Genomic DNA, 15,506 nt, shown 5'->3' on the forward strand with positions numbered 1-15,506 from the left:
GAAGTCGTTAATAATTTAAATAAAATTAATTTAATTTAAATGAAATTGTATCTGTCATATCTACTATCTAGCAATTTTGGTCTAGTCTGTAATAAACGTACATGCTAGTAATCAGGAAGCGGTTAATAGCTGTAAAATAGAAATAAATAGTTGTAATTTCAATTTTAATATTTTTATATGTGTTGCATTTACGAATTTAATTTTCAGTGTACACTAATTTAAATTTTTTTGTGATAAAAATTAATTGTTTTTTTGTTTTATACTTATATAATATTATATGGATTTCATTAGTACTTTTTTCTACGTTTTTTTGGAAAATATTTCGAGTTTTTTCATCTTACACAGTATGTTCAATAAATAACAGAACTTTTTATTTAAATCATGGAACACGTAGAGCTATCTATTAAACTTTGATCATATTGAAAAGGTACAAGCGTCAGCTTTCAACCGCAGCCAACTTCATGTAAATCGTTTGACAGGTTAAAAAGTTACGCGCCTTTTATTGACAGGATGTTTCGTGCTTGTGTCGTAAAAATACAATGGAGCAAAGAGCAAATATTAAATTCTGTGGTAAACTTGGAAAAACATTTAGTGAGACGTACGAATTGATGCAAAAAGTTTATGGTGATGATTGTTTAGCTCGTTCAGATGTATATAATTGGTTTATACGATTTAAAAATGGTCGTGAAGATTTGAATGATGATGAAAGTCCTGGTCGTCCAGAAGCAAGTAATCGTGCTGAATTGGTGGAAAAAGTCCGCGAAATCATTGCTGTTGACGGAGATTTCACTGTACGAATTTTGGCTGAAGAATTAAATTCATCTACTGCTACTATTTGGAAAATTTTAACTGACGATTTGGGTAAAAGAAAGGTTTGTGCACGCTTTGTTCCACACCAATTAAATGAAGATAAAAAAATCGCTCGTGTAGAGCATTGTAAAGACATCATTTCAACAGCTGAAAACGATCCAGATTTTCTTGATTCGATCATAACTGGTGACGAAACATGGTGCTTCAAATGTGACCCTGAAACTAAGCGTCAAACTGCAGAATGGAAGTCGAAAGGGGAGCTAAAAGCAAAGAAATTGCGTTTTCAGAAGTCAAGAATCAAAACAATGTTGATCACGTTCTACGATTCCAAGGGTATTGTGCATAAGGAGTTTGTTGCCGAAGGTCAAACTATTAATGGAGAATACTATTTACAAGTTTTACATCGTTTGAGGTTAAGAATTGTTCGTGTAAGACCTGAATTTCCAGAAGGGAAACAGCTGTTTTTATTGCATGATAATGCACCACCTCACAAAACCAAAAATGTTCGTGAATTTTTTATGCAAAAACATATTTGGGTCATCGACCACCCTCCGTATTCTCCTGATCTATCACCATGCGACTATTTTCTGTTCCCTTAATTGAAAACTGCCATTAAAGGTGCGTTTTATGATGATATTCCAGCCATTCAAGCAGCCGTGACACAGGTGTTAAAGAACATTCCCTTAGATGACATAAAAAAGTTCATGCAGAAATTGGTTGATCGTTCTGAACGTTGTATCGAGTTAAATGGAGACTATTTTGAATAAAAAATAACTTTCAAACACAGTACGATACGTGTTTTATTCTACATCTGAAAAGTTATGTTATTTATTGAACATACTGTGTATATGATTTTTTTAAGTTGCGGAACATATCCCCAAATTTATCATGTGTCGCATGTACTTTTTTACACAATTTTTTTTTTTGCACGCTTTTCTAAGGGACGTATCTACCGTGCAAAAAAGAGCTGGGTGCACTCCCATAATTTCAAACCATAAGCTACAGCACAACTTTTAAGACCCAATAACAGCCGTCCATAGATAAATAAACGGCAATAGATCGAAAACCGCATTACCCCTTTCCTCAGCAACTTCAATTAATAATTATTACACAATAAATGCCGAATTAACTCAAAGTATGCTGATCTAGGTACACATACACACATATACATACTACATGGTCCAATAAGTTCAAAGTTATTCTTCAACATCGGCCCCTTCTGGTTCGATACACTCTTCCCAACGGTCTTCTAACATTTTGATGCTTTTCGAAAAATGATCGATAGAAAGTCCTTCAAAATACGCGTCTGTTTCCCATTCAACTTCTTCATTTGATCGAAATCTCTTTCCCTGAAGCCATCTCTTCAAGTTTGGAAACAACCAATAGTCGCTGGGGGCCAAATCTGGAGAATACGGTGGATGGGGAAGCAATTCGTAGTGCAATTCTTGCAATTTTGCCATGACAATCGTTGATTTGTGAACCGGTGCATTGTCTTGGTGGAACAACACTTTTTTCTTTGCTAAATGAGGCCGCTTTTTCTTGGTTTCGTCGTTCAAATGGTCCAACAAGCTGGCATAATACTCGCCGGTGACCGTTTTACCCTTTTCAAGATAACATAGTCGATGAAGATTACACCGCAAGTATCCCAAAAAATGCTGGCCAAGATCTTTCCAGCCGATTGTTGCGTCTTTCGACGTTTTGGTCGGCTTTGGCCGGCTTCCAACCACTCTGCCGACTGTTTATTCGACTGTGGCGTGTAGTGGTGGATCCATGTTTCGTCCATTGTTATGAATCGACGCAAAATCTCGCTTGGATTGCGGCGAAACTGCTCCAAACAATGCTAAGAATCCATTATTCGTTGTTGTTTTTGGTTGATTGTGAGAAAACGCCAACGCCAAACCAAATGTTCATGCAAAATCGTTCCTACTGACCCTTTCGATATGCTTACGGCCTCTGCTAACTCGCGCACTTTCACTTTACGATCATTCAGAATGATACAATGGATTTTTTTGATGTTTTGTGGAACAACTGCTTCATTTGGACGTCCTGCACGCGCTGCGTCCTCAGTGCCCGTACGACCGCATCTAAATTCAAGAAACCATCGTTCAACGGTTCCGATCGACGGAGCGGAGTCTGAATAATACTTCCATAGCCATTGGTGTGTTTCGACAGTGCTTTTTTTTTTATTAAAAAACAGTGTTTTATCAATACACGAAATGCTTTTGAATCCATTTTTTCACAAAACCAAAAGTAATAGGACTATGAATAAGTTCGTGCGGTTTTTTTTCGAAATTTGAAACTTTATTGACGTAAAATGGTTACAAATTTAATATTCAAAATATTGTCCATCGCTTACTACTACTTTTTCCCATCTTTCTGGCAATTCACGGATTCCCTTTGTGAAAAATTCGGTCGGTTTTGCCGCAATCCACGAATCGATCCATTTTTTGACTTCATCGTAATTACGGAAGTGCTGGTCAGCCAGGCCATGTTGCATCGATCGGAAGAGATAGTAATCGGATGGCGCAAGGTCTGGACTATACGGCGGGTGGGGTAGGACATCCCATTTGAGCGTTTCTAAGTATGTTTTGACCACTTGTGCAACATGTGGCCGAGCATTGTCATGTTGCAAAATAACTTTGTCGTGTCTATCGGCGTATTGCGGCCGTTTTTCTCGCAGTGCTCGGCTCAAACGCATCAATTGTCGTCGGTAGACATCCCCCGTAATCGTTTCATTCGGTTTCAGTAGCTCATAATACACAACACCCAGCTGGTCCCACCAGATACACAGCATAACCTTCAGGCCATGAATATTCTGCGCCGACGTCGATGTTGAAGCATGGCCAGGGTATCCATACGTTGCCCGACGTTTTGGATTGTCGTAATGGACCCACTTTTCATCGCCAGTCACAATTCGATGCAAAAAACCCTTTCTTTTGTGCCGTTGAAGCAGTTGTTCGCATGCCATAAAACGGCGTTCAACGTCTCTTGGCTTCAATTCATACGGCACCCAATGGCCTACCTTTCGGATCATTCCCATGGCTTTTAAACGTTTGGAAATGGTTGATTGATCAACTCCCAAAGTTTTTGCAACCTCTTCTTGCGTTTGAGCCGGATCTTGATCGAGCAATTCCTCCAATTCGGTATCCATGAACTTTGGCGGCGCACCCTCGCGTTCTTCGTCTTCCAAGCCAAAATCACCACTTTTAAAGCGTGCAAACCACTTCTGGCACGTTCGCTCAGATAGAGCATGCTCACCATAAACTTCCACCAAGATACGATGACTTTCGGCTGCTTTTTTCTTCATATTAAAATAATGAAGAAGAATTCCCCGCAAAAACACATTATTTGGCACGAAATTCGACATTTTCAAGTGTGGTAAAAATATTGTTGTTTACGCTTCAAATAAAAAACTTATACTGACGTTTGTGCCTTACGACAGTAGCTCTCCAATGAATGTTTGGAAATGTGGATCGATGGAATAATAATCAAGTTACGCCATCTGTTGTAAAACCGCACGAACTTATAAATAGACCTATTAGCTTCACTTAAACGACTGTAACTCTCAAACTTATCGGCAAAATGTCATGAAAATTTGGCAAGTAGCTCCTAAAGGGCGGTTCTCACTAAATACCATATGCTTTTGATATTGACGCCGCTATCTATGCCTCACCTCAGGGCCGTGGAGAGAGTATTCGGGCCCCAGGGGAAATTGAGATGCGGGCCCCTTCAAATTTTTTTTTATTTATCAAAATGCTTATTATGTTATAGTGATATAACATTTAAACATTGAAAAACTCATTGATAAAATTTTTGATAGAATTAATTATGAAATATATAGAAATATAGAAAACTCTTCAGCAGATCTGAAATAAAAAACGCAGCTGAAAAAAGTTAAAATTTTTTATTCATTTTGTGAGCCTTACAAATATTTGAAAATGGCTGCCACGACGCTTAGAATTTTGCTTTTCTTGCTTTAGCTGAGGCAAAAGCTCTTATAATATCAGCGAAGTTGAGTTTCCTTGCTAGCTCAGATTCCAAATACAAAGTTGCCAATCCTGTTACTCGACTCTGAGTTGAACAAGAACGATGGTAGTCTTTGATCCTTGATAAAGCGCTGAACGATCTTTCGGCGCCGGCAACCGATACTGGCAGGGTGCAGAATATTCGCAAAGCAATGCAGATGTTCGGGAACAGAGTATCCAAGTTTTTAGCTGTGATGGAATTCAACAAGTCGAACGGAGACATACAACATTCCGAATTTCCAGTAAAATTAGCCTTATACACACTCTTCAAGTGGCACATCTCAATTGAGATTTCTTCCGACACATCATAACGGTATTTTTTAGCAAAATTAAGAGCTGCTGTCTGAAGTTCTGCTTTTTCAATTTAGGAAATAGCCACAGGAATGAGAAAATGTTGTTTATGTTTTTAACTGCAGTAAACCGATTTTCAATACCAGTGATAACTGAGTCCATGATGACGAGAAATGTGTTCCTCTTGAAATCAATTTCTTCGGCGGTCATATTTTCCTCTGGTAGAAGTATTATTTACTATATTTTTTCAAGCAGGAAATTTCTTGGAATTACCCTCGAGTCCGGTCCACTCTGAAAACTCCGGGCCCGGGGGAAAAAAACTAGTGTAAAATTGTACATTTGTATACTTGGCAAATATTAAAGATTACATAAAAAGGAACCGTCTACGAAAGCTTAACACTGACATATAGTAGCGAAGACCCTTTATGAATATTTTTAAACAAAAGAAGGGTAGAGAATCTTGAAGTTGGTTGGAGCAGAAAGTTGTACCTTTGAACACTCCATCAAAATTCAGAACAAACTTCTAGAAGGAATAATTAATGAAGCTGGTTAAGAGCAATGAAAAGAAGTTAACAAGTTCAGTTGAACAAACACAAAATAATAAAACAGTAAATATAAAGTTCAGTTTGAGTTGTTTGATTTGGCATGAGCATCCAAATACAATACATGAGATCGAATGTGTTGCGAGCAGCATTGGCCTAATGATTTGAGGGCAGTTGTCGAAGGCCAATTATGAAGCAAACTCATTAATAAAGCTAGATTGTGTGCGTAATCAGTGAACAGATAGAATATATAGGGTGGGCCATGTCAAATAGGCTTTTTGAATCGGCTATAAAAAAAACTAATCAATATTTTTTCAAACTTTTTGTTTTATTTTGAAGATTAAATATTGTCATTTATGAATGAAAAATAATATCGTTCCAATGACTGCCACGACTGGCTTTACAGTAGGCCATTCGATCAGCCCAATTTTTAAGCACATTTTCGATTGTTTGGGCTCCAATTTCATGAATGGCAACTTCGATTTCGTGTTTTAAAGCATCAAAGCATAGCATTTGTCCTTAACGGCTCCCCACAAAAAATAGTCCAACGAGTTTAAGTCACAGCTCCGAGGCGGCCAATTGATATCGGAATTTCGGCTGATTATTCGGTTTTCAAAAACGGTAGCCAAAAGTTCGAGTGTAACTTTGACAGTGTGACAAGTTGCACCGTCCTGTTGAAACCAAATGTCGTCCATGTCATCCTCTTCAGTAACGTGTGGATTTTCTGAGCCCCAAATCCGACAATTTTGCTTATTGACGTAGCCACCGATGTGAAAATGAACTTCATCGGACAAGAAGAAGAAGACTCACCACTTTGGAAATAGGTTTTCCATATTTCCCAATTTTGTTCAAGCGTATAGCGTCCCATTTCGTAAATGTCAAACCTTTAAGTAAATTATGAGCACATTTGACATGTCATTTGTGTTACCATTCTCAAAAAAATAGGTGGTTCAAAAAGCAAACGCTATAAGGCCCACCCTGTACTATTTTATCAAATATACATATGTATTTATTAACTTTGTTTCTTCAAATAACCACTAAATCAAAAATGGGTTTCGCTGGTCTGGATGATTAATGCCCTCCTTTCGCAGTAAATATGCTTAGCGATGTAACCTTTATGATAATTAATTATTAATATTAATTTGTTCCTTATCGACTTATTTCTTACTACGAAGTATAAATATAATTTTGGTATGTATCTGTATGCCGTAGCCGAATGGGGTAGTGCGTGACTACTATTCGGAATTCAGAGAGAACGTCGGTTCGAATCTCGGTGAAAGACCAAAATTAAGAAAAACATTTTTCTAATATCGGTCGGCCCTCGGCAGGCAATGGCAAACCTCCGAGTGTATTTCTGCCGTGAAAAAGCTCCTGATAAAAAATATCTGCCGTTCGGAGTCGGCTTACCGCTGTAGGTCCCTCCATTTGTGGAACAACATCAAGACGCACACCACAAATAGGAGGAGAAGCTCGGCCAAACACCCAAAAAGGGTGCTTTTACTTACTTATTATGCACAAATTTGATGGGAGCGTGATCTTTTTCTTGAAAACCAATTTAGTACCGAATACGAGGTATCTATGACATTTATCCCGGCCATTTGCGAACATTTATATGGGCATTTTCGTTTATCCAATGAAGTTTTTATGGCATAAAACTCAAAATAAAGTTTATTAGGGAATATATGCGAAAGAATAGTTTCGTAGTCCGTTTTTGATAGGACAGTTTAGGACAATAATGAGTAAAAGAGACGTAAATCACTTTTACAGAGCTCAATATAGGAAGTTTCAGCTCTACATTCAACGGAATTTTAGATCTTAATGAAAAAAAATTAAATCGATCAAGGATGAAGAAAACTTTGAACAGTAAGCTTCACTTTTATTCACTTGTATGATAGTGTTTGGTCTATTTGCAGGGGAACTTTGGACTTGAGAACACAGTGGATATCCTGTATCAATTTATTTCTCTTCCTTGTGGGACTACTAAGCATATGTCAAGCTGTCTCAGAATGTCGAGAACGCAGTTTCTAACTACTTCTAGCCCCCCTTTTTTTCTCCCGTTCCCACCATCCTTCTCTTTTTCTCACTTATTATACTAAGTTTTAGTCTATAAGTTTAACAATTTTATTATTAGTTTTATTTTATTAAATTAGTTTTCAATTTTAGGTAGCATTTTTATGTATACCCTCCTCGATTTCTAGAATTATATGAAGATGTACTACCACAAGGCTTTTGTCTTACTATGTTCAAAACAAAACAAATAAATTGAAATTGAATTCAAATTATAGGCCTTTTTTTTTCGCCAAGACTAAGCAAATGGCGATTAGATGAGGAAAATGAACATATGTCCGCAACGCGGGAAGAGAACTGCCATAAATAACATGGGCTGTTAAGGCAGTGCGGCCTAATGAGCTATAGCCATACTCGCTAGCGGCGAATCTTACTCGATAACTTAGTCGTTGCTTTCGCATGCAAATCAAGTCAAGTTAATCGAGCATAGAAATAGCGAGCGGGGAAATGGCGAATAGAAGAGGCCTTAAGAGTGTATTTGAAGTGAAATGCGAAATTCTTACTGCTTTATTCCAAAAATAACTATTTCCATAAGGCAGCTTATAGTTTTCAGAATAGCTATTATATGTACTATTTTAAAGTTGTAGATGACTTCATTTGCTAACTGAACAACGAAGCCCTTCTTCGACGAACAGAAACAATATTTTATAAGTCCTCTATTATGCTCTCCCACTGTATTTTGTAGAACCATGTAAATGACAACCACCATGGAGTATTTGAGCGAAATATTCTCTGAAAGAATTGGCCAAGGAAGCTGTATCAGATAGATAGATAAAAGTTTATTAAGTAGAAAAACGTTACAATATTTATGTTATCGTACAATTTACAGAATATGATATAAATCTTAATTCTACATCATTATATTTGTATATTTATCACAGGTTTGGTTTTTTAAACGATTTTTTCTTTTTTTCGAAGGAAAAAACTACTATGAAAAACCTCCGCTATACATCTTACAAGCTAGGGTTAATCTATACGCATTTAAGTACCAGGGCCTAATTGAACATTAAGAAAGTTCAGTTATTAGCAGATTGTCCGAAAAACTGGAACGAATTTTGAATCTTTTAGTCAAATTTTGTATTTGATCTGACAAAATCTTAGTTTTTGATTCATCATGAAGCTTTCTGGTGGAGAAATGGGCCATGGGAGACGTAGCATCATTTTGAGTACCTTATTTTGGCAGATTTGCAGTTTCTTAACATGTGACTTTGCGATATTACTCCAGGCTGGACAGGCATATAATATTATTAGATTAAGCCTGAGCGTCTATTTATTAGGGGATATAACATTTTAATCGCTAAATTTACTTTCTCCTGTATGTACTTTACATGATCGCAAAAAGTACAAGTCCAAGTACACAAGTAGTCTGCCATGTTTTGTAGTGCATCTTGAAGTTTGGTTATGATTTGGTTACCAAGCGCTTGCGAATAAAATATGCCAATGTCGTCTGCATACATAGCATATGAACAATTGGCTCATTTGGGAAAATCAGAGCAATAAATAATGTACAGTAAAGGACCAAATACCGATCCCTGGGGAACTCCAGCGGGTAATTCGATCATGTCAGAGTATTCGTCATTCAGAGACACGCAAAAGTAACGATTTTTAAAAAAGCAATTTATGATTTTTACTAGTGGTAACGGAAATTTTAAATTTATTAATTTGTAAATAAGACCATCATGCCATATCGAATCAAAAGCTTTCTCAACGTCAAGAAGCATTAAACCGGTTGATTTCTTGTGATCGAAGTTAGATTTGACGTGATTATAGATTCGTTTAATCTGATGAGTCGTACTATGATGTTGTCTAAATCGAAATTGCTCGTTTGGTATAATCTTATGGGTGTCTAGGAACAGGGATATTTTATTTTTGATAATTTTTTCAAAAACCTTGCTTAAGCTGCTTAGAAGACTAATAGGGCGGTAGCTATCAGCTGCGTCTGCTGGCTTGTCCGGCTTGCGAATTGGAATTATTTTAGCAGTTTTCCACGCATTAGGGAAACATTGCAATTTGATGCAAGAGTTTATCAAAAAAGTAAAATATATCACGGCCTCTTTGGGTAGGTGTACCAGTAGTCCACCTTTTTTTCTCCATATACAACATATCTGCTCCGGTTATATTTCTACTACTATATTCACCAATTTCAGTGGTCATATAAGGCCAACTCTCAACATGTAGAGAATTATACTGCATCCTCAGTACTCATGCCTATATTCCGGGACTGGGTCAATGGGTCGTATGCTGATAATGCTTGAGGATACGGTGTGAACTTGATTTGTGGTTCACTTTGAGAAACTTTTGAATTGCAAGGGCAAACAATTGGTTACGTGACAGCAGCTGAACTAATCTTCATATCTGTTATCATAATTACAAATAACATTCACTATTTTTTTTTATGCAAATACTATACTACTGCAGAATGACGAACTTTCTGAATGAGATATTATAATTATAAGACCGCCTAATTCTGCCCCCGATCCTGAGAAGTTGCAGAGCTAAAGAAGAAATTCTAAATCAAAAATTTTGTATTCTTTCACAAAAATAGCAATTGAGAAGTTTGCTAATAAAAGAATCAAAAATAGTCATTATACAGAAAGTCATAAAATCATTTATTTTCCAGTTTTTTTCTTGGGCCCTTTTAGGCGCTTAAGTAGTTTAGTTTCTAAGTTTGAAAATTTTTATGTGCAGCATGTATACCATGTGCAAAAAATACTAAAAACAAACTTCATAGAAAACTGACAAAAATCGCTACTCGTCACTAAAAGTAATAAAAATTGCTGTTTTTCTTCAAGCCTATTTCCAGCTGCCTAAAATATTCAATAGATACTCAAATGCCTCGCACAAATGCTCTTTGTTATTCACTTTTTCCGATAGATGTTATATTTTCACTCACTTACCCACACTCTCAAGCACTCCACCCTAAAAACACCATTTTGTGCACGTGAAAAGTGTTGAAAAATTTATCATCAGTGAACCTGACAGCAAAACATTCAAAATTTCCACACGAAAACACAAACTTGCAATATTTCATGTACGCAATGTGCATGTACGAGTATCGAGCGTTAGCACCAACCCATCAATTCTTGCGACCCGACAATGTCTCACACTAATTTTGATGAAATGACTGATTTTTGTGTTGAAAATGGTAATTTTTCATATTTGAAAATATGAACTTACATATACGAACTTATGAAAACACAAATACATATATTTGTTCAAATGTGCCCGCGTACATAGGTATGTATGTATATATGTAGTACATAAGAGTGTAGCTAGTGATTTTTTCGGCGCTAAGGGTGGATTTTCTCGAAACTTTGTGCTTTTATTACTTTTGTTGTTAGTAGTATCATTGTAATGGTATAGGCTTTTTGATATATGACTAGGTTAAGCGTATTTTTCTGGGTATAGGCTCACTTCTAATTCTGCCTGTTGCACTGCTTCTATGCTGGCGTAGCAATTGGTCTCTGATCAGAGCATAGCATGCATGGAGGAGGTCACTTTGGTGTCTGTGAGTGTGCAAATAGGCATATGTATCATCGTTTATGAATTGATGCTGATATTTTGATTTATTATTTTTATTGTTGTGGTTGAAGCCGTTCTGTTTGCGTGTTCATGAATACTCGTACATGTACGCCACTAAAAAAGCTAGACTATTTTCTGAGCTTATGATGTCAGCTTTTGATGAGTAACTGACAGCTTTCTTTATATCTGAATAGTGCAACTATGAAACTAAAACATTTTTTTCCTAAAAAAATGTTAAATTGGCATACCATCTATTGATACTATGTGCTGTACGAACTAGCAACGAAAAGGCTCTTTAAAATTAAAACTTTTAAAAGTGCTTTTAGCAATACTGGGTAGTCGAAAAAGTATTTCCGTATTTTGTCAGTAGATGTCGTTGGAGTCATATATCCCCAGTGCTACCAATCACATTGTGTCATATCATATGGTGTTAGAAAGGTGACATTTTAAGCTTCATTTAAACAAAAAAAAAATTAAATTCGGAGAAGTTGAAAAAAAGTTATAGCTGTTCAAAAATGAGTGAAAATAATGAAGAAATTCGCTATATTTTGAAATTTTTGTATAAAAAAGGGAAGAATGCCACGCAAGCCACCAATGAAATTTGTGAAATTTACGGAGACGCTGCTGTATCAGTTCGTGTAGCACAACAATGGTTCGCTCGCTTCCGTTCTGGAAATTTCGATGTGAAAGATGCACCTCGCTCCGGTCCACCTTTCGTTGAAAAAGTTGATGAAATTATGGAAAAGATTGACCAGGATCCTCACATAAGCTGTCATGACATCGCCAAGGCACTAAACATTCATCATCAAACGGTTTTGAACCATTTAAAAAAGGCTGGTTACAAAAAGAAGCTCGATGTGTGGGTACCACATGAATTGTCTGTGAAAAATTTAATGGACCGAATTAACATCTGCGATTCTTTGCTGAAACGATTGGTAACAGGAGACGAAAAGTGGATCAAATACGACAATAATGTTCGAAAAAGATCATGGTGCAAGGGTGGTGAAGCTCAACAAATGGTCGCAAAGCCAGGATTGGCACCTCGAAAGGTTATGCTGTGTGTTTGGTGGGATTGGAAAGGAATCATCCACTATGAACTGCTCCAGCCTGCTCGAACGATTGATTCTACACTTTACTTGAAGCAAGCAATCAAAAAAAAACGGCCAGAACTGATCAGCAGCAAGGGCGTCGTCTTCCATCAGGACAATGCAGGTCACACACATCTTCTCATTTTACATATATATATACTTGTATTTTAATATTTTCGGTTTTTATAAACCTATACTTTACTTACCGGTGTGCGTTCTTTGATGCGCTTTTAGATGCGAACTTTTTGTATAGACTTTTTTGCAACCCAAAAATTGGCACTTATGTATTCGACGCTTAGCATCTGGACTATGATCATGTAGTCGTTGGTGGTTCTTAGTGGTCACTGCAATGGTTAAGGGTGGCACAAGAAGTTAATATGAAGTAAGTAATAATTAAAATTTTAAATATAATTGAAGCCTATTAAATTGTTCCAATACAATAGTTACAGCTTTTTAAGTTACATAGCTTTTACAGACTGAGTATGCTAGCTACAAACTGTTGCTACATATCTATAGGGTGGGCCTTGTAAGGCATCCTTCATCAGAAAGCTTATGTTACAGTCCCCGGTGCCGTTTGCGGGGCTATCAGCTTTGACATTTTTGGACGCAGTGCGGGCTTGTCCGCTTCCAACTGCATTATAAGATTGGAGCGATCTTTGCCGGCGGGGATCTTAGTAGTAAACTACTTTTTCTGAAGACCGCTCTTGCATCCACATTATCATCCGACTATCTCTAATTCCTTCATCTGTTTTTTGTTCGGTGGTTCGTTTTCTAATTTGGGTATTCATTTTCAAATTCTTTTGAGTCCCCTTTCCTTACACGAAAGTGCAGTTGTTGGTACTATAGCTAAAAGCGATATAAACAGGATGCCTGTGGTTTAATTATAAGCCAGCACTCTGGAGAGAAGGGAGGGTTGAGTTTATACCGAAAGCAGATAAAAGGAACCCTATACTCTCGAAGGAATGTAGACCAATCAGCTTGACCTCATTCCGCCTGAAAACGCTTGAGAAAATCTTCGACGCCCACATTAGAGAAAATAGGATGTCAGACTTTATGTCTAAGGCACAACACGCATATACTAAAGGCAAATCCACAGAGGCTGCGTTACACTCAATAGCGTTAGTAATAGAGAAAGCTTTAGAGTACAAGGAATATGGTTTAGGAGAATTTCTAAACACTAGAGGTGCATTCAACAATGTGTCGAGGGAAGCCATTTTAAGGGGCTTAGATACAACAAATACAGAACCCGCTGTTTATTCATGGATAAAGAACCTTTTAGGTTGTAGAATAATACGTGCGGAATGGAACGAAACTAATCTCACTAAACTGGCAACTTCTCTGGTTACTCGCAGCTAATGAGCTATTAACGAAATTTGAAGGCACGGCATCTAAACTAATAGCATATGCAGATGACATAGCCATAGTAGTAACAGTGAAATACCTAGATAGCGTGAGCGACATAATGAATAATACACTAGCAACAGTGTATCAATGGGCAACCCAGACAGGCTTGGGGATAAACGCCGATAAAACGGACATCATACTTTTAAGTAGAAGGTGCAAGATCCCGAATTGGCACCTCCCGAAGCTAAACGGCGTAGAACTGACTCTTAAAGACCACGCAAAGTACCTTAGAGTAATTTTGGATAGCCAACTATCAGGGAAGCACAATATGTTGGAGAGAAGGAAAAAGGTCAGTAACGCTCCATATGCATTTAAAAGAATGCTGGGAGTTACGTGGGCTCCATCTCCTTCAATAATGTATTGGTGCTACTCAGCTGTAGTAAAGCCAATATTAGTCTATGGTGCTCTAGTGCGGTGGACTGCATTGAGAAAACGACACACAAAACACCTATGGAAAGTATTCAACGTCTTGGTGCACTCTGCACAACAAGGGTAATTAAAACTACTCCTGCGGCAACACTTGAAGGAATTCTCAACTTATCACCGATTGACAATGCGGCAGAAGGTCTAGCAGGTAGATTTTCCGCAAGGCATAACGCAACGGGTGAATTTACCTGTAAAATATTCAGATATAGCTCAATAGGTATGAGTTATCGGACGAATACGGATTATATGACTCCGAAATACAATTGGGTGAAGAGATTCCGAACAACAAAAGAAGAAGAGGGGGGAAAAGAGGTATGAAATCTAGCCCCAATACGCTTAATACATTTACTGACGGCTCGAATATGATGGACGGAGTAGGTGCAGGGATTTATTGCGCAGAGCTGGACATCAGACGGTCAATTAAGCTCCCTGACCATTGCAATATATTTGAGGCAGAAGTCTTTGCGGTAGAAAAGGCTGGAGAAATAGCACTAGGAAGGGCATCGAGCAACTCCAACATAAATATATTATATATGTTGACAGTAAGCATTGCGGCTCGTATTCTTAAACACTGTAGTGTATTTGAGGCTGAAATTCTAGCCATTAATGAGGTAGCGGTCAGGTTAAGCCACATGTTTGTCTACCTTCAGAGAAATCTATATTAACTTCGATAGCCAAGTGGTGAGCAATTCCCTTGGTGGTGTTGTTACTAATGCCATCGTTCCGCGCAAATGCCGGGCATCTCTTAACGAGATAGCGGGATATTTCAGCATCCATTTGATAGGAAGAGAGGGCTCTACCACTCGACTCCCTCTTAGTATGGAGATTGTACCTCTTTTAACCTACATACTACGTGGTGTAATAGTTGATAGTCTAACGTGTAAGGCTACAAAAAGAATTTGGCCAAAATGAGACACCAGACGCTGAAGGGCACTACTTAACCGGTCAAGGAAAAACGTCTCTATGTTAGTTGCTTTGATCACATGCCACTGTCTCCTAGATCGACATGCTCAAAGTTTGAACGTACATACCTAACTTTGACTATTGTAGAAGCTGCAAGAATGAGGAAGAAGAAGAGTCTGACAGACATATTCTCTTTTATTGTCCCGCGAGGTATTCCACAAGGTTTAGATACTTTGGCTCATCGTTCTTGAATGATACTGATGACCTTAGAAATATAAGTGCAGCCAGAACCATGGGTTTGCTCTTTAAACTGCTACTGTGGTATCATAGACTGCCACTTCTACCTAACTACCCACCTAGCTATCTAGTGATGGAAGTCAGAAAAATTATAGAGACGTTTTCTTTGAGAAAAACATTACAATATATAA

At 37.6% G+C, this 15,506-nt stretch overlaps 1 protein-coding gene across 1 annotated transcript in view; it reads right to left on the reverse strand.

Annotated features, from left to right (window-relative positions):
- LOC128867115 (Krueppel-like factor luna) overlaps window positions 1-15,506 on the reverse strand; it is a 102,291-nt gene that overhangs the window by 29,707 nt on the left and 57,078 nt on the right. The window contains exon 3 of the mRNA XM_054108216.1: window positions 12,552-12,689. Within this exon, the coding sequence (XP_053964191.1) occupies window positions 12,552-12,689 (138 nt within the window). The remainder of the gene's footprint in view (window positions 1-12,551; window positions 12,690-15,506) is intronic.

This window comes from Anastrepha ludens, chromosome 6 (genome assembly GCF_028408465.1).
Source record: "Anastrepha ludens isolate Willacy chromosome 6, idAnaLude1.1, whole genome shotgun sequence".
NCBI classification, from domain to species: Eukaryota; Metazoa; Arthropoda; class Insecta; order Diptera; family Tephritidae; genus Anastrepha; species Anastrepha ludens.